We start from the raw sequence: 21391 nt of genomic DNA on the forward strand, positions 1-21391 counted from the left end.
AAAACATTACACTGAGCAAGTAGCACCAATACAGAAAACAAGTTCCCAGTCTTACATCTTTTCTGGTGTATTGTATTGAAATAATTACGTGAGAACGACAATCAGATTGTACCATTAGTTAAATATGAATGTGATTTGATTTCTGCATGTCGTAACTAATTGAAAATTATGAATTGAATATGAATATTTGTTAATTAATAGTAAGGTAACAATAGAAACCAACGAGTATCTGTTGATATCGTGAAACTGAATTAGTTTCGTGATTATACATTTTCTATTCAATCAAAATATTTCAATCTAGCTACAATTGTTTTGAAATAATAGGATACTGTATTTATTCCAATATTTATATGTGTACATTAGGTATGTGTTCACTACAGGAAATTCGTAGCCTTAAATTAAAAAATCATTACAGCTATATATTGTTCAAAATTGCTAACTGAGGCATATTCGTGATGTAGTGAACAAATATTTAATTTTCTTGACGGACACATGCAACTTTGTTACAAAAAATATTTGTTCACTTTGTTCTCTAATATATTATTGTTTTATTTTTGCGTATAACAGTAGAAATACAAATAGTTTAACTGAATTCTATCAGATACACTGAGCGTGAATTACAGAGATTGGATCAGGAAAGGCAAGTCGTGTGGATACCACAGGTCTTGATTTTATTGATGTTTCTTATAATAATAATTTAAATAAGCGTTAGTAAACCTTCTACCGATCGACTCGACCGGCATTTGTATGTCTGTTCGTCTGTCCATTTATTTGTCTCTCCGTTTGCTGATACCACAATAACTCTAGTAATAGCTACTTAACAAATTTAGATGGAACTTAGTATGTGCCTTCCTCCACTTGCAGAAATAACCTTATTGTTTGGAGCTTCAATGCATTAATACAAAGGGGAGAAAAAGAGGGTAATATCCATCTCATGTTTAAAGTTTACACATGTATATGTAAGAAGTTTTTCGTTATAAAAGATGTTTAAAATATCGATTATGATAAAAAATTTAGTTTTTAATTTCTTTATAGCATTATGAATATCTCCCCAACTGAGGTTAAAATCTGTAAAAAATGAAAATGTAAATTCAACTCTCTTTTCCCTCAGTTTTCAAAATGTGTTTCATTGTAATTTTTGTTAAAAGGTGTTAGATTTTGGTATAATTGTTATATATATTCTTTGAAGTTTCCCTATCATCCTCTGTAGAGGGAGTTAATGTCAGTATAGATAAAGATTTATAATCTTATCTTCCCCTGTTCCCGATTGATTTTAGGGCTCCACGATAATTTTTCTAAAATTCATTCGGTTTCATATAATATAATGTGCACTTTCTTTGACTTTTTTCTTGTAACCCTCACTGCTTATAATTAAAATGAGTCAAGAATGAACTGTGAGTTCATCCTCTTTACGTGATATGGATTACTACCTCCGAATTTAAAAATTATATAATCCACAATAATTCTGTTATATAACTGTTCAAATTTAGTTTAATATTTCGTACTAACTAAGTAACTAACTCTATGGCCTACGGAACCCGGAGGTTCAATGCCACGTTCACGAAAGCTCTCCATTGACTTCTATTCTTAGCCAACTGGATCCAGTTTCTACTTTGTATTCCTACTTCTAAACATTTCGTACATTGTCTTTAAACCTTCACTACAATTCACTCTTGATAGAGATGAAATTAGTAAGGAACAAAGTAGTAGTTTTAGTTATTCTTCCATTTTTTTCGTTTCACAATAATCTTTGAGGTCTCTTGTGGGTAGGCGGTTAGCGTACGCGTCTTTGGCATGAGAAACCTGAGTTCGTTTTCCGGAAGAAGCTCATGTGGTTTGGATCCCAAGTTAAGTTGTAGGTGCACGCCTCATACAGCCTCGGTGCTGAAGGTGACGCTAAACTGAAAATCAAATCTTTGATAACATATAAACCTCATTCGATTTTGATACCGTACTAATGCTCTGTGCTAGAGGTGAAAATCAATCAGGAATGAACTGTGTGTTTACTCCCATTATGTGGTATAGCTTACTCCCCGTCTTCAGAGGTGAAAAAATATGACTAAGATTTCTTTAGTAAAAAATTATATTTTCATGGAATATGACGTATATTTTCTGAGGTTTCACAAGCATATCCACTAATTGGGACTTAAAATCAATCGAGAACGAGAGAATAAACTCCCCTTGCCCAAGTTTATAAAAAAGATTGTATGATAGCTTTCCTAAATAATTATTCGATTTTAACACAACATGATAAATGTGTTTATTGAAATTTTCACATAATTATCGACCTACGACCTTACATTTGAAGTCAATATCACGACTTATTTAACTCCTTTCTCTGAAGATTTAAATGAGACTTTCGTAAAATAAATTTTTTTGAATATGGTTTATTTTTTCTGAGAATTTTCAAACATCTCGGTTACTTGCAGTTGAAATACGCCAACAATAAGGGAATGCATTATCCTTAATTTTATATAACATATTGCCCTGAATATTGATTAAACACACTTAGATTTTTATGTAACATTGTTATCCAAATTAGACTCATTCCTATAGCTTAGGATTGAAGTTAGGGAGAGAGAGGACCACTAATATAATATTAATAACAATAATATTTGCTACGAATGATCATCATAGTTTCTTCTAATATAATTGAGTATTGCTAATATGGTTAATAGAAAGTGATTTCACTAGTCAAAAATACAAAGTATATCTGTTTCTTATTTTTAAGTTTCTCTTCATATTGGCAGTCAAATACATATCCCCCTTAATTGTATAATAGAATATTTTGTATATACTGACATTGTTTGAAGTAGAAATAACTTGAGCGTGGCAGTTTTTCTCATATTGCGTGCCAGTTTTTTCTCATATCAAATTATTTGTGGTCTTAAGTTTAAAATTATTTTCTAATTTTTCCTCTGATATTTGGAAAAGAAATGTATATTGAAAGTTATTATTATTACTATTATTATTATTATTATTATTATTATTATTATTATTATTATTATTATTATTATTATTATTATTATTATTATTATTATTGTACGGTATTCTTCTTACAATGAGAAACAGAAGCAGCTAATTGTGTTAATTCATTAACAGGAACTGGTTGAAGAGCACAAAGCCACGTACTCACCAGACACAACTAGAGACTTCATAGATGTTTACCTTCATGAAATGTATAACCAACAGAAGAACGGCGAAGAACAAACGTTCTCAGGTATGTTTCACTCTACCAAACAAGAGAATCTTCAGATTACAGGTGAGAGAAAGCGAATTATCGTCTTCTCAACTAAGAGACATTTATGTGACCATATATATATATATATATATATATATATATATATATATATATATATATATATATATATATATATATATATATATATATATATATAGGCCTATATATGTATGTGTGTGTGTGTGTGTGTGTGATTTTTGAGAAATGATTTGGGATAAGAGAAAATTATTTGACTGGTTTCTGATGTGTGTTGCTTTGTTTCGTTTCGTTCTATGCACTTCCTTTATGAAAACTCTCATTTTTAAGTCTACTTCATAATGAGTCAACTTTCATTTTTTTGTTTGAAGGTAATTTAGTGCACATGTAAACAAAATTACGGTTTCAAGTAGCTGCATTACTATATCTCTTAAACAGCTTTCCGAACTATTTTTACGTGGTCGTGTAGTAAGGATAGTCTTTAATTATAAGAGTATTAATGATTGTAGTTCGTGAAGAAAATACAAAATTAATTGTTGAGTATGTTATAAAATGTAAAAGGAATAGTGGAGTTTCTAAGTAACATAAATACGGGTAGAAAGAACATTTTAAAGGAAACTACTATATTGTGTGGTAGTTCCGGATGAAATAGTCATATGCGGGGAAACTATCAGTCGCTCTCATTTGAAAATTGTAGTAGCCCGATTAGAATGTAAGTCGGTAGACGGAAGGCTTTTGGTACAATAGTCAATTGTTGCGCACAAGTGGTGCTTACTGTCTAAAATTACGCAAAATTTCCATTGTTAGTCTTTTCAAAGCTGTTAAATTATTTTGAAGCTGGAGAGAGAGCGAGATAAGCAGAAGTGCAATGTCTTTTTGGCAGGTAATTATTGGGAATCTGTTGTTTGAGTTAAGAGTAAAAAATTAAACTCCATCACCGCGACCTGAAGGATATTGAGTTTCGTACTTTTGTTCTTCATGAAACCTTAGCTGCGGGTAAGCGTGAGTAGGGCCCTTATTGTGAATTATAACTCCTAATAAAAGGAAGGGAACGTCGCATTAAACTTTCCTTTCTCGCTTCAATTCCTTAAACAAAATTATGTTATGCTACAGGTACATTCTCTTCAAAAATACGAACCAATTATAAGGCGTTTTCGGAATACTTCGCTCAGAGAAAACAAACCCTTAAATCTAAACTATCCTTCGTAGATATTTTCATAAGAAATTACTTGCGCCATATTTTAGGGTTATCAGTAAAATATTTTGTTCGTACTGTAACAACAAAATAGTATGAGTTGCATTTTACAAAACTTAAAAAATTCACACACAAGATTAAACTTACCCTTGCATATATTCTGGTGGACATTATAGGAATATTAGTGAAATATGATCAAAATCGAATGAGTCTTTTTGGAATATTGGTAACATATGAACGTTCCCAATCTGGTTCAACATGTATTAGCAACAACATAAAGTTATGTAGGACAGCACAGATTATTTACTACTATGACCCATATCTGTCCCACTATGCACTGTAGGGTTAAGGAATACATTACTCCTCGTACGTTTTCAGGACTAATGAGTTACACTATATTATCAGATTATTAATGGAATACTTATTTATGAAATACGAACAAAATTGCCTAAGTCGCATTTGAGAAAATCGTTCGAAAAAGCAAATTCAAGAATATAAGATACACTATCTATTGTACATTTTAAGGACAAATAAGTTATGTCCTGTCAAGTTATTGATGATTTTTTTTAATGAAATATTATTAAAATCATCTGAGACAGTTTTGAGAAAATCTTCGGAGAATTCTCATCCCCAAGAATAAACTACCCCTAGTATACTTTTCAAAACAAATCAGTTATGCTGTATTCACAGATAATAATGATATTTATTTATTTATTTATGAAATATGAACAAAATTGTTTGAGTCGTTTTTGAGAAAATCGTCCGAGAAAGATTGTACCTAAATCAGGATAGACAAATGGATAGATGTCGAAAAATTACTTTCTCGGTACGTATTGGTCTGAAACGCGTAAATCAATTGAAATTTCGAATTCCGTTTCTCCTTTTTTAACGATTCCAATACATTATTATTTCCTTTCCTCACTCGAAAGTAAAACAAGAAGTGCTTTATGTTCTCGCGTTTCACCAGATCTCCAAAATCATTAAGAGTAGGAAATTGAAATTTGTGTTAATGTTCTTTATCAATCCTAAAGTGTAAGAAAGAATATTTTGAGAAATTTAATCCCCAAGGAAAAAAACTATTTTTTTTTAAATTTGTCATGCACAGGAAATTGAAATTTTGTACAAAGTTTTTTTTTGTGTGTGTGAATAATGAGTTTTGTAAAATTTTCCCTTTATCCTACAATGCATCTACGTTTTACATATAAAAGGATAAAACCACTGACCCACACATCACCAAATCTCTGAAAATATCTAGCGTAGAAAATTAAAAATGTGTTCTGCTTAAACTCTGGATTGTAAATAAGGAGCTTTGCGAAAGTTTGCACCTAAAAGAGAAAGGCAGTTTGACTTGTCGATCAGTATACCTCGAAACCTAATGCACGTGGAATTTGATATATTGTGCAAATATCTTCCTTCAGTTCTGTGAATCACAGGTGGAAGCATGAAGACATTTTGTCGTAAAGCAGAACCTATAAACTTTGGGCATAAGGACTTGAAAGTTTGAATATTTATTTTCTTTGAACCTTAGGCTGCACCCAGCGAATAGATCCTTCAAGAAGAAACTATCAGTTTGAGCTACGTTTTGCCGTTCACCAAAGTTCTACATTAATAAAATGTTTAGCCAGATTATTGTAGATTTCAAGCATGTCAGTTAAGTTGGTAGACTATACATACATACATACGGCGTATCTCATTCCGTCAGATATGTACAATATATGTTGTACGTGATGTGTGGCATGTAAAAGTTGCTTACATTCTTTTGAGAATATGCTGACGAGGAACTGCCGCAGGAACACCTGTTAGTTCTGATGCTGGATTTACTGTTTCTAGGAAGAAATGTTAAATTTTGTACTGGCTTAGTAATGTTATCAGAAAACAATATAAAGGAAAGACGACAATAAAACAGATTAAACTAAATCCAAATTGTACCATTTTGTTTGTATGCTGATAGATCTCACTTTTAAACAGGAGTATCTTGAAGCGGTTACCTTCTACGAGCTGACAATCTTCGTTGATGATTGATTATATGATACGTAAAATACCTGTCCTGCTTGTGTAAATGATTCAAGTTCGGAACATGAGGCTCTTTCTCACCAGAGTGGAGTTTACAAGGGTAAAATGATTTCTCGACAGATTTCCGAAATGCTTTATTCCATAGAAAGTTGAAATTGCGTAGAAATATTTTCTATGTACTCTCAAATTATAAGTATAAGAATTTTCCACGAAATTGCCAGAATCTTTCAACTTCTTATACAAGAAACAATTCAATTTGGCTTTAAACTTGACAAAACTCCTGCAGAAAATTAATTACAGAAGGCATGAAACGAACGAAGAAGTTACGTGACTATTAAAAAAAAACAAAAAAAAACATGAATGAATCGATACACTTGGAGTGAAAGAAAAGGATATGGGTTGGCCTTGACATTGTGAAAAATTATTTAAAGGCGATTGTGTGAAGATTGATTTTACTTGATTGAAATCGAACTTCCGTCCTTAAATCATGTAAAGTTTACATACACATATCTTCCAAATATGTTCTTCCTGTGCAAAGAACAAATACGTCTGTTACTAGACAGTAAAACTAAATCTATCATTATGGATCTGAAAGTAATCTTAAGACATTGGGTACCTATTATTTTTTCTTAAATTTGATTATGTGTAGTAATTACATTATCAAATGATAAACCATTCATAAAATTTCAACTAATTGTACGTTTCTATTTACACAACTAGTTTTGTTTAGGCTTAGAATTTGTCTTCCTCCTCAACATTCTACGGAATGAATATAAACTTGTCAGAATATAAGTACAGTTCGAGGTTACCTCCCAAGAAAGTAAGTACTTTTCCTAAATTTCAATGCTGTCATTACATTACTAATTCACGTGATAAAATCTATTAAAACGTTTCCCGTTGGTCTAGCTACCAGTCTTTGGTGCACGAGAACCCAGGCTTAGTTCTAGTGGAAGAAAATTAAAATCTTGAATACCCGTACGGTGGTTTGGATTATATCTTAAACTTATTACTACGTTTCATATAATCTCGATACTGAAAGATATATTAAACTCCAATTCAATCAATCAATACCATTGCACCAGAGAAGTAAAAGAATTAGAAGTATTAGATAATATAATTGTGACAGAGGATATAATATGAAACAACAGACTAGCCATCATTATCAATTTTTTTTTTTCATTCATTGAAATTGTAGAGTGGAATATAAATCACAACTGAAATGGAGGAACATCTGGGAAATAAATCCTTCTTCCCAACTACGTATTTTAACAAGTTATATGAAATTAAATATTCTTAGTGATTTCAAAATAAGATTATGAAACCAAAACTGTACCATTGTGTTCGAAGATCTGCCATTTCTCAGGCAACACCATAATTCCGTCACTATAGAACTTCTGTACTTTCTGATAAAGAAAGGAAAAATATTGCACGTGATTGTCACAGGCTCTTTTGAACCAAACTTAATATTATTCAGGGAGTTCTGTAGAAATCGAAACAATTGATATTCTGTCGTTGTCAGATCCGAAATATACTGCAGCTATACATTAAAACATCCCAGCCAAGTTCTTACAATTTATGACAGGTGATTAAAAATGTATGTGGTGTGGTGTAGTCAGTGTGGTATAGGACATCCTTCTGTTGACCAGTTCTGGCCGTTTCATGTGAATTGCTAGGTGCATTTGTCCTAACTATCGACAGTACAAATCCGAGTCTATAGTTCTGTCCGGCAGCAGTAGCTCATGATTCACGATGCCCTCCGAATCCCACCAAACGCACAGTATAACCTTACTGGGCTTCAGCATGGGCTTTGCCACAGACTGTGGAGCTTCTCCTCGTTTGGCCTGTGATTTTCTTCGCACGTTGTTGCCGTAGGTTATCCACTTTTCACCGCTCGTGATCAATCGCTCTGAAAATGGTTGGAGTTCGTTATGATTCAGTAGATATTCGCAGATAGAGATTCGATCGAGCAAATATCTGGCACTGGAACATCGACCTTCTTTGTGTAGCGAGCTTTTTCCAAAAGACCTTAACGCTATTTGATGATGAATGTTAAGATTCTTGGAGGTGTCGTGACAGTTTACATGCCAGTCTTGCTTGACTTTTGCCGAAATATCACCTAATTTTACTATGATTTGTTTCTCACTGCGAGAAGCATTTTGGACATCGAAATTTACAGAGCGAAAGCGACTGAACCATCTCTTGACTCTTGCTTTTGATAACGTATCTTACCCATAAATAGCATAAATTTCTCGCGGGCCTTTATTAGAACAAAATTGCAAAATGTAGCACAGTTTTGCGGAAAGATCATTCATCTTCACGGCGCAATACCGTACCTCTAATAACAAGAATTCCGTTGCTCCTCTGTTAGCTTCAAATTCCAGCTGTTAAATAACGTCAGGTTGACGCTGCGATTCATATGATACCCTAAGATTTGGGACACTAACGCCATCTTGTGCGCAAAAGGTTCACTACTTTTATACTACCTGATATACACTATAAGAACTCTGATAGGTGAAAAAGAAACAAATAAACCATTGTTTGATTATACGTTTTAACAGAAATATATAAAATGGTTTGAACTATTGTTTCATCAAATACTAATAAAAGAGGAATGAAAATTTCTTCATAAATATATATAATGGAAAATCAGTTATGATTATATATCAAACGAAGAAACGCAATGTTTTCAAAGAACATGACAAGTGCGATAATTAATTACCCTATTCTCTCTATCTCTTTCTCTCTCTCTCTCTTTGTGTGTGTGTGTGTGTGTGCTTCATGAATTTTTCACAGATTCTGCAAATTTCAATATTTATTTGTAAAAATTATACGTCCTTAACTTTCCGATTAGAATCTGTTCAAACCTTAACGAGATATGAAACATTAAAATAGTTACCAAATACCATGCACTCATGCAAATTGCTCATTTGTGTTTAGCAACTTTCCTCTTTCTTTTGCAGAGAAGCAGCTGATAATGATCCTAACTGATACGTTTATCCCGGCTAGTTCGACTCCTATGGAAAGCTTGGCGTTCACCTTAATCCATTTGATTCACAAACCGGAGATTCAGAAGAAGATTCAGTCAGAGATAGACGACATTGTTGGCAGAGACAGATTACCATCGTTGGCAGACAGGCCAAGGTAATTTTATGCTTCAAAGAACAATAATTAAACATTATGTCTCCTTCGAATCAGAAAGAAAATAGGGAGATTACATGACAAACTACAGACTGATGTAGAAGTTCTAATACAGATAATGTTCTTATCTAACAGAATTCTTTTAAAATATAAGAAAATAAGTGCTGTTATTAGATTACACAGCACTTAGCATTATCTGAAATTGGTATTACAAGTAAATAAATAATATTTAAAGTTAGAATTAAACAAATAACTACATATATCGACAACAGAGTTTATTCCACTCATGAATAAATAAACGTAACTCCTTCCAACAGGATAATACATATGTTTAATTAATCAACTACGTTTTTAGTATAAAAATTATTATAACAGGCTGAAAGGAAGACAGCCATAAAAGTCACTGACATACATACACTAAGTATTATTGTGACTGAGGTAACAAATGAATTGTGTATTTAGCAGTATTTCATTTTTTGTATATTCTTTTATTCGTTTATGTATTTGCATTTTATCGCTGTAGATTCTGAATGATGATAGCTCTTGTATTATGGATTTTCAACTTAGAGCTCAACATTGTGTCGAAGCCTCATATTGTTGACTGAAGAATATTATGTTTCCATAGATTCTTTCAATATACATTCAAGTTGATTTGCGAGTGGGAAAAAACTCCTATTTATAGTGAAGTTAACTGGTATCTGGATGCAAGTTATGCATAATTGTCCATATTAATACATTGAAAAATCTTTGCAGTTCAAGTATTTTCTCGTGTATTCAGGTTTATTTTAGACTTGACACTTGATTTATAGACCTATGATGTATTTGCAGAATGCCTTATTTGGAAGCAACAATTCAAGAGGCAACTAGAAGAAATACAATTGCTCCTCTTATGTTGTTACATAGGGCTACAGAAGATACGGAATTCTTCGGTTATAAATTGCCCAAGGTAAGTTCTTCAATAAATTCTCTCATACGTGTTAACCAGTTTGCAATTTAACAATTACTTTGGACTATTGTATTGTTATTATTACGTACCGCAAAATACATATTATTCCCTATCCAAAATTGAACTATGTTCCCTTTTGTTTCTTCAGTTCCAAAATTTATTCTTCTTATGTGAATAATTTATTCGAACAAATTGACAAATTGTGCAAAGTTTTCGTTATGTCCAGAAAATTACGTCCTCTCCACGTCAAAGGAAATTGAATTAGAATAAGTTACTTGTCCCAAAGTTATCGCTAAAAAAAAAGAAAAAAAAACTTGTGTACGTTATGATTAACTGCACAATAGTATTCTTCCAAATGAGGCGTTAGATGGCAAAGTGGCGTAACTCATGTTTTTTTCTTTAAAAAAAATGCGATTAAGTCGTTTCCGTGGACTTGAAACCATAACTTGTTGGATGGCAAAGTTGCGTATCTCAGAGTTAAAAGACCAGGGCATACGACAAAACATGACAACACAAAGAATCGATTTTGTTCGGTATTCCTCTATCAATTGTAATAAAAGTCTCAACATCTCAGAATGTCTGAAAACTGAGTTACGCCACTTTGGCATCCAACGCATCAAATATAAACGGTAAATTACAATTATTGACTAGTTATAGGTTGCATTTTATACTAAACAACAGTTGGCTTCTATTATAAAAAAAAAATTGAGAAGTTTCTCATGTTCTTTATTTTTTAGTAATAATTAACCGAAGAACTTGTAATTGTAACAAAAATCCGAATACGAGATTTTTACTTATTCATACAAAATTTCATCGCTTTTAAATCATCGCTTTTAAATCCTAATTGAACTAATTAGCCTTTAATAAGGCTAAGTAGGCCAAGTGTTTCAGTATAAGCTACTCCAGTATGTAATTTCTCAATAACTTATTATTCATCCCTGCCACTATTACGGGATGGAACGGGATGGAAGTTAATGCTAATTAGTTCAATGATTAATCACAATATCTAGTCCATCATTTTATTAAGAACTGAATGACTAGTGAAGGCAACTGGACTGGTAATTACAATAATTTAATTTGAATACAACAAAACCAAACGTAAGTGTTTGAATATTTACTGGACCAACTAGACTTCGAGTTTACAAGAACATATAGCATTATTACCATTGTAATAACATGAGTTCGTTTTGTCGGGCTTTATGAGCCAATAATATTAGTATCAGTGTTACAATCTGAAATTTTTCATGTTAAGTTACTTTACTTTATTTATGTTCTGGCGCTTAGGCCTAAGGTTCTGAGAAACGTTTTACTAGACTTGTACTACTACTTGTTATCATTTGGTACAATAGAAATAGAAAACAATAAAAAGTAACCAACTTACAATTCAGGATTAATCTTGTAGTTTCCAGTATGATTAGTAGTACCAGATATTCGATTAAACAAGACAGACTGACTCGAGTATGTACACCGATACGCGAATACGACTGACAGAGTCTGGTACAATAATGACCGTCACAATGATGACAATCACGATGACCACTGGTTCAATTTACTAGATATTTTACACACTTTAAACCACTTTCGTTTTCCTGTTCTCAATCTCTAGGCTTTCCTAGACCAAAAGGTTGTATTTCTGTGACGTTTTTAACAGGACATCCGTCTTTCACGGTTGTTACAAATATTTTTGTTAAACGTGTATTTCCGTCACACAATAGTTTCTACTTTATGTTTTCACCGGTGCCTTCTCATTGACATGTTTACACCTTGTAAAAATAGTTTGTGTCCTGTTGTATTCGCGAATATGCTGGTGAAATCCTTGAAAATAAATTGTAATGCTAATTTCACTATATATATATATATATATATATATATATATATATATATATATAGAGAGAGAGAGAGAGAGAGAGAGAGAGAGAGAGAGAGAGAGAGAGAGAGTTTCAAATTTACATAATACTTTAAAATGCCAAAACAGCCTAACAAATTTGATTATATTTCATTAATGATAACCGAATATAACAATTAATTTATATTCTAAAAATACAGAGGAAAATCACTATTGTTACTCCAGCTTTAATCTTGGCCATCATGTCATCAACCATATTACATTACTGGTTGTATCGTTGGCCCATTGAATTGGGGTTTAGCGTCCCTTTCAGCAGCAAAGCTATATGAGAGATGCATCTAAAGTTTAATATGCAATTCGAATAGAATAAACTCCCACCAGGAATAGAACCCGGTTCTTCCGCGCCAAAGACGTTTACATTAATTGTGTATATTTAGCCACGAATGATAGCATGCATCCTAGCGTTGAAAAAGACAAGAATTATTGCGATCCACATGTATGATCATACGTAGAATTTAATTTGTTTATCGAATAGAATAAAAGGTACAGGGCACCTTCCGAAGTTCCTTGCTCTGATTTTTTAAACTTTCATGTTATGTTGCAGTTAATAATGAAATCATTCTTTGTAAGGAAGGGAAATAAATAATGCGCTTTTGAAAAATTTCGTTCGAAGAAAACTTATCCTCAAAAATAGATTGCCCCTTAGAACAACGAGAAATTAATAAGAAATGACTTATCCTCTATTGTAGTGTTCCCGGCGGGAGCTCATGTGGTTCGGATTCCACGTTAATCAGTAGGTCCACGTCTCATATAGCCTCGCTGCTGAAAGGGACGCTAAACTAAAATCAACTCTATTGTAGTGTTATTAATGAAACATTTATTTATAAGATATAAATCAAATCGCCTCAGTCGGTTTTGAGAAAATAGCAGATTTAGTTTCCACCTTTTAATAAGCTACTCTCACTTTTGTGGTAGGAAGAAAATTGGATACCTTGCATAATCTTGCAAAGACTTTAAGTTAAAAAAAACACACACACACGGTTACGTTGAACGGTATGGCCTCTACATAGATCAGGTCGAGCGGACGACATTTACAGAATGAACAATTATCACTAGAATGCCCAGCGGCGGACAATTCGTTTTTTCTGATTTTCTTCTGTACAGCATATCACTATTTTAGAATCCAGGTTAGATTCCTTTGGTGACTTTTCATTAGCTTAAGCAAACAGTAGTATTACAGAAAATTACGTTACCATCCCTTAGGTTTTTCTAAAATAATAACAGTTTACCTCAAACGCCTAATAGTAGACAATTTGTCCACCATACTGAAGATTTGACTTGTAATAAATTATTTCTCTAAATTTTAACTGTTTGCTGTAATAATTAATATTATTTATTATAATCATATTATTATTATTATTATTATTATTATTATTATTATTATTATTATGAAATAACTTACAAATAATGAACAATACGAATACTTATTTTTGATTATACCTATAAAAGTTACAAATAAATAATCAAAATAACACTATATTACAGCGGAAAGTGTGCTAAGTGCATGGAACTTAAATGAAATGAAATATCCCACAACTATTCCATGTTCGTTAAAGAAGATGGCGATGATAAGAATGAATAAAATGGTGGGATGAAGAAAGTGGGAAGAAATGGGAGAATCCCTATAAAACCCATGCTCACGGTGGTTGTCCACCACAAAATACACCTGATCGAATCAGAGATCTCATGCACCAGAGGTGAATAATCTATCATTGAGCTACTACGGTCCATAGTCCATGGAATTGTTGATTAATTACACTGCAATCGCGAATACAAAATCTTGAACAGGAGAGAGAGAGAGAGAAGCCATTCGTTTATTGAAGAATGAAGAATAACAATAGAAATAGAGAACTCAAAGCGTTTATTGCATGTTAGTGTATCACTATAAGAATATGTCAACTTGTGGCATACGATTTTGTAGAGAAAGAATTATTTGTAATTGGTTTATTGAAGTAATGATACATGTCATATTTGACGTACAAACAGCAAAGAACTAGCATTTACAGAATGACAGGGTGCTTATTTATTGATATTTGGCGTTAATTCATTGAAAAGTGTCAAGCTGTTTTCATACAAGAACCATACAAAACTTTTGACGATCCTTACAAAGCTTTTTACAATGAAGACCCTTACTTGGTTCGTTTGCTCAAAACTAGATAATAATTTATGGTAGATATTCAACAAACTTTTTCATTTTTATAACAAGGTAGAGCATATGGAGAAAAAGATTTTATTCAGAAATTGGTTAAAGAGCTTCATGTTGATTACATAAAGAAAAACAGAAAGAATGTAGGCCCTACCCTACACGTCATCATAGGGTCGGTTACCTCAAAACCAAACTGAATCACACTGGGAAACAAAGTATAAAGAACAAAATAATAATAAAACAAATATATAATAATAAAAGTAATGCATATGGAAAGTTAGTTTTCAATCTAGTGATGAATATGGACATTTACCGAAATGAATACGAGCAGAACAAAATTATATCTAATGCTGCGGCCCCAGGCTCCCTTATTTCCCTGGTTATAACACTGCTTCGCCAGTATGGTGAGAGGGAGAGAGACAATATGCATCAGGGCAGGGACGGCACTAAGGGTGGGCGGGGTGGCCTTGCCCACCCCAACAGAAGTAGGATAATGAAGGTGACATCGTGTACCTCAAAAACAATAGGTATTACTTTCGATTGTAATGTAATAGGTTCTAGGACCCTTTTCAACTCTGCAATGAACAATGATTTTATTTACAAACATAATTCCAGATACAGCTGAACGCCAATTTACACTGGAATAGGCAGTCTTCACCCTATAATTGAACATTTCCCCTCATTTGAGAAAATTGAACCACTTGCACGTCATTATGGATGTGATGTCGATAGTGTAGAGATGGAAATGAAACTTCTCCCGAAACGTTATGAGGAGGAAAGGCAATGCAAAATTACCTCCGTTTCTCAGTTTACTGAAGTGATGGATCGTTTCAAAATTGCTTTTCATGAAATTCACAAATTAGCCGCAATTGCTGTCGCCATTCCTGTTATCTAGTTCACCATGTGAACGTTCTTTCTCGTGTCTTAGACTGGTTAAAACATATCTAAGAAATCGAATGGCAAACTGTAGCCTAAGCTATTTTATTTCCTTTCAGTAGAAAGAAAACTTGTAATGACTATTCCTGTAGAGAATGTGGTAAAATTATTCGATGTTGGACATAACAATCAACGCAATGTACTCCATTAAAGTGCAGGTTGTAATGTATTCAGAATCTAGTCATTTATAAAATATTATTATTATTATTATTATTATTATTATTATGTTATTGTTCCCTTGCTTTGGTTATTATTTTTACTTCACGGTATTGTAGTTTTGTTTTTACGAATTTAATTTTTCACTTGTTATCTACTGGAGCATGTTGGGAGTTTGCTGGCTCGCCATGTACAAATTCTCGGATGCTTCAGTTGACGTAATTGCCTGGTGAGTTAACTTCATTTTTTTTTTATAGCTCATCAATTATCTATAGTTTTGTGACAGTATAATCGAGTCTTGCCAGTAATATACGTATTGCAGATAAGTTTAAAATATATACATATATATATTTATGTGAATATTCCGAGTATTAGTTCATATATTTTTCATACATAATAATTATAATTATATGTCATTTTTTTTTTTGGCTGACGCCATTTTTGTAACAAAAAGAAGAAGGACTATTGTGTCCTCGTGGTTAAGGTAATTTTGAACAAAACTAAAAATATTACATATCCAAAACTTAGAGTTGACAAAACTAAATTGCGTTTAGTTTCTTGTTGAATATTTTTGATAATTAAAGATTATATATATAATTGTTAATTTTTTGACTTTTTTAATATTTATAAAACCAGCAGTATAACCTCAATAGTATATAGAATTCATGTATGTATTTTGGCCAGAAACCAAATTAGATTTTCGGGAAGTTAAATAACTCATCCAGATGTGTGGTTGTTTTGTCTCTCTGGCCTTACGGCCTGCTTTCCAATACATGTTTGGATTTATTCAATGTTGTCTTGGGTGGGTTGTGGGGACGGAGAGAGGAAATGGTTACATATAATAGATTACGTCAACTCACTCTCGTATGTTTTTGTTTCTGGCCTTTAATCGAAGTAGCTCGGGGGCATGTAGTCTTTGCTATTACTTGTATTTGTTTGATAGTGAAAGAAACCTGTCTGTTTCTCGTGTTATCAATTGGATTATAAACAACAGGTGTAGATTGCTGGTGTGTAGCCTTGAACGTACGAATACAGGTACGTGCTATTATTTAATAGAAAAAAAAAGCGACAGCTATATTCTGTTAAGGTCTTACAAACTTCATTTATTTGTTTTGTCAACAAATATTTGTAATAATTCATAATGTCAGAATCTAAAGAAGATAAGGACTTGCACCTTACTCGTTCCGGAAAGGTATGGGGTTCAAAACCCGAGGCGAAGTCACAAGTTACTCAAACCGATTTTGTGTCAAGAGGTGATAGTGGGACTAGTAAACATATGATAGGCGGACAAACACTACCTTATATGAATGAGAGTTCGGGTTCAATCCCTCATAGCAAATTAGAACAAAATGTACAATTGAAGCTTATTGATATGTATGTGAATCAACTTCCGATGTGTGATGGTACAGTGCCCGACCAATTGTATACCTTTTTAGTCCAATTGAGTGAATTGGACGAGTTGAACATTTTTCCTTTCGAATGTTTAATGTTGGCAGTGAGATCCAGGATGAGAAATCCTCTTAGTGATATTTTTACTGAAGCGTGTTCTTTGGCTAGCGCTTGGGACCCTGTATGTAGGCACGTTGTTCGGCAGTTAATTTCTGACTGTGCTCAACATCACCTTATGGTTACTAATTTTTATCGTCCCCAAGGTCCATGTGAACGTATTAAGGACTATGTAAAGAGGGTGTGTACTAGTGTAAAAATTTCAGATCTTACAGTGGGTGAAGAAAGTATATTGCGTTCTATTGCTTCGGGTGTTACTCCCAGTGTTAGGGAGAAATTATTCTATGCTGGAATGCCTAAATCCATGAGAGACTTTGAACAATTATTGGAACAGTATATGAAGCATGAACTTTATTCTCTGCAATTCAATAATTCGTTTCAACCCACATCGTCCTCTACGAGAACTGCTACTGATAGTGCTTCCCCCTCGTTTCATAAATCTAGATCGGGGCATTATTTTTCTCCAAAAGGTGGTAGAACTTTTCACAATAAAGATAGTGCTGCGCGCTTGCCTTCGTCTTCCTTTAATTCTATGAACATAAAAGGACATTCGTATAATACTGAAGGCCAGGGACGCTTCAGTACCATTTCACAAGAGACTAATAGAGGTGTTTATGTGTTAATTAAGCTGTTTAGTAAACAATATCATGCTTGTATAGACTCAGCATCTTCAATCAATTTAATAAATAATGAGGTGTTTCAGTTTTTGAAAACAAAAATGAACTTAAAAATTATTCCTAAAACATTTAAAGGAAAGGCAGTTAATAATACCGAACTTGTGTTAGACAAGTGTGTGCGATTCAGTTTTAAAATACAAAACAAACTTATTAGTGTGCGCTCATTTGTCTATCCAGAACTTGAATTTCCTGTTTTATTGGGTTTGGAATTTTTGAATGATGCTCAGTGCTACATGGACTTTAAGAGTAAATCTTTAAAACTTCAACGCTATCAACTGTCTATTCCCCTACTTACGGGAATAACAACTCAACTCCATCCATCCTCCCCTGGATCTTTTTCCAACATGGATACTGGTGCCTTTGATTCTACTTGCAGGAAGTCTGTCGATGAAGGGCACCCAATACACGCTCTTTTTGGGGATGCTGTCACCTCAGATACTTCCTGCGCTGTTCGAATGTTTAACAATGCAGAGGATCGTCGATCTAAGGCTACATCTGTTTATTCTGTTGCTGGGGCACAGTGGAAGGATTCACATTCTCGGCTATCTGAGGGGAACCTGATTCCTGGCGTTTCTGGTGAGGTGGATGTCCCGGTAAGATACGCCACTGACATTCAAAAACAGCAGGTGAGGTCTTTATCTATTAATAATTATGAGAATCGAGAGTCCACACGTTTAGCGAGTGCTTATCATTTGCCAGCGAAAAATGAATGTTTATCAACAAAAAGACAAAATAAAAATAACAGCTGTTTTCCTATACACCTGTTTGTGCCAGACATTCAACCAGTGGAATATGAAATGTACTGTTGTAGTGTTGATAATGCAGCCACTTTGGCTCCTAGTGTTGATACGAATAGTATTATAAATAGTGTTGATAAAAAGTTGCTTGTTTCAAATCCTACATTAAGTTCGTTTGTTCAATATATGTGTGATGAATTTAAAGAAGTTCTTACAGATAAAATAGGTAAGGTTACCAATTTTGAATATCACTTAAAATTAAAGGATAACACTGTTGTTTGTGAAAAACAGTATCCGCTGTCGAAAGCTCACAGAAATGAGATGAGAAAATTTATAGAAGAATATAAGCGTAATGGGGTCATTCAAGAAGCGAATTCTGATTACCGATCTCCTTGTTTCATTGTTAAAAATTCCAAAGGGGAAGGTAGAGTAGTTTTAAATTACGCGAAATTAAATGAGCATTTAATGGGTGATAATATGATCTGTCCTAATGTAGAAGAGTGTATGGCTTCACTAGCTAACGCTAAGATAATATCACATATTGATGCCAAACGGAGTTTTCATCAAATTGTCCTTGCAGAAAGTAGTAGGGCCTACACGGCCTTTGCTTTTGAGGGGAAAACCTATGTGTGGAATAGAATCCCTATGGGAATAAAGATAGGAAGTCAAGCAATTACTCGTGTTTTGTATGATGTGCTGGGTGATCTAAAAGGAAAGGGTGTTGATTTCTATATTGACGATATTGTCCTAACTTCTTCAGATGTAGAATCTCACAAGAATTTGTTGCTTGAGGTATTTTCTAGATTGCGTTCTAGAGGGATAACGGTCTCGCCTCAAAAGTGTAAGCTGTTTCAAACTTCTATTCAGTATTTGGGTTTTTTGTTTTCTGATGGTAATGTTTCATTACTCCCTGAGCGTATTGAGGCGATCCGTCGATTGCCACCCCCCCCCCCCCCCCGTTGTAGAAGAGGGGTTCAGAAATTATTGGGAGCTCTGGGGTATTATGCGAAACATTGTCCTAATTATGCGGAAATAATGTCTCCTATTACGGAGTTAAAATCTCCTAAGAAAAAATTTGAGTGGGGGCCTAGGCAGGTCGATGCCTTTAAAAGAATAAAGGAAGCCTTTGAAGAAAATATAATACTAAAGGTTCCTGACTTTAATAAGAGATTTTATCTTCAGGCAGATGCATCTCTAAAATGCCTGGCTGCGACAATCTCACAAAAGACAACTGATGGTTCAATGCTCCCTATTGCTTTCTACTCTAAACGTTTAAAGGAGGCTGACGCTAATCGTACAATCTTTGAACTGGAACTGCTTAGTATTTTTAATGCGGTGATTAGATTTCAGCAGTTCTTGGTAAATGAATTTACTATCCTTACTGACAATATGAGTTTGGTACATATGTTACGCAATCCTAAGAAAGTATCTCGTTATGGTAACATAATTCAAAGACTTTTTGAGTTCAATTTTAAAATTGAACATATTACCTCGGGACAGAATTTAATACCGGATTTTCTCACCCGTATATATGACACCAATTTGTATGATGTGTTAGATGAACCACTGGATGAAGATGTTTATGCTAAGAATTTTATATGTAGTTTGCGAGATTTGCCTCTAGCCTATGGCGATATTAGGAATTATCAAAAAACTGAATCTGATACGAAAGACATATATCAACAAGTGGCTAATAATGGAAATAAGTTGGGTGATTATAGAATAGAAAATGGTATTCTTTACCAGCGAACTAAAGCTCGTAATGTTCAGTATAAAATATTGTTACCTTTGGGTTTGAGAAATATGATCATGAGCTACTATCACGAATTTCAGCTAACGGGCAATCATATTGGTTATTTTAAAACTTTGTGTAAAATTCGTAGGCTTTTCACTTGGCCGAATATGATGGCTGATATCAAGTCTTTCGTAACCACTTGCCATACTTGTCAAATTTCGAAACCTAGACTAGCCAAACCTCAAGGGGAATTAATATCTAAATATAATAAGATTCCTAATGGACATCTATTTGCCGATTTGGCTGGTCCTTTGCCCATTAGTTCTGGCTATTCTTATGTGTTATTGGTACTTGATAACTGTACACGTTTTTTGCATTTAGTTCCATTGAGGAAGGCCAATAGCACTATTATTACACGCGAATTATATAACATTTTTTGTAAATTTGGTTTCGCCTTTTCTCTCACTACGGACAGGGCTTCTTATTTCACAAGTTATACCTTCAGGTCTTTCCTGCATGGCTTAGGTATTAAGCATATACGCAGTTCACCCTATTTTCCTGGGGGAAACGCCGTGGAACGATACGTGCAGGTTTTGAAAACGGCTATTAGAAGTTATTTTCATGACAAACAAGACAAGTGGTCGAGTTATTTGAAAGAATTGCAATTTGGCATTAATGCAGCAGTTCATTCAGAACTTAAATATAGCCCATTTCGTTTGTATATGGGAAGAGAACCCATTGATCCCTTAATGGCTAGGTGGGATATTTCTGATAACGATATTGTAGCTCAAGATGCCAAGGATATTTGGTCTAAGGTATTTCACAATATGGAAAAAGTATGGAATGAACGAAGACGTATTTATAATAAACGAGTAACTCCAGTAACATTTTCAGAAGGGGATAAAGTGCTGTATCGCTCTCATATTCTGTCGTCTAAGAAAGATGCGATTAATAAATCCTTGTCGCACTTATGGGTTGGGCCCGTGGTTATTGACTCGTTTTTGAGTAAAAATACAGCTTTGTTATTCAATGAATCTCAAAATAGGAAGTTTCCTTATCATGTATCGTTATTAAAACGCTACT

The 21391-nt window shown here is 33.6% G+C and overlaps 1 protein-coding gene across 3 annotated transcripts in view; it reads left to right on the plus strand.

The window, feature by feature from the left end:
* LOC145680865 (methyl farnesoate epoxidase-like) overlaps nucleotides 1–21391 on the plus strand; it is a 132725-nt gene that overhangs the window by 86699 nt on the left and 24635 nt on the right. For all 3 annotated transcript variants that reach the window (XM_081751999.1, XM_081752000.1, XM_081751998.1), the window contains exons 5-7: nucleotides 3103–3220; nucleotides 9386–9566; nucleotides 10392–10509. In XM_081751999.1, the coding sequence (XP_081608125.1) occupies nucleotides 3103–3220; nucleotides 9386–9566; nucleotides 10392–10509 (417 nt within the window). The remainder of the gene's footprint in view (nucleotides 1–3102; nucleotides 3221–9385; nucleotides 9567–10391; nucleotides 10510–21391) is intronic.

Source organism: Thermobia domestica, chromosome 3, assembly GCF_964235325.1.
Source record: "Thermobia domestica chromosome 3, izTheDome1.hap1.1, whole genome shotgun sequence".
NCBI lineage: Eukaryota > Metazoa > Arthropoda > Insecta > Zygentoma > Lepismatidae > Thermobia > Thermobia domestica.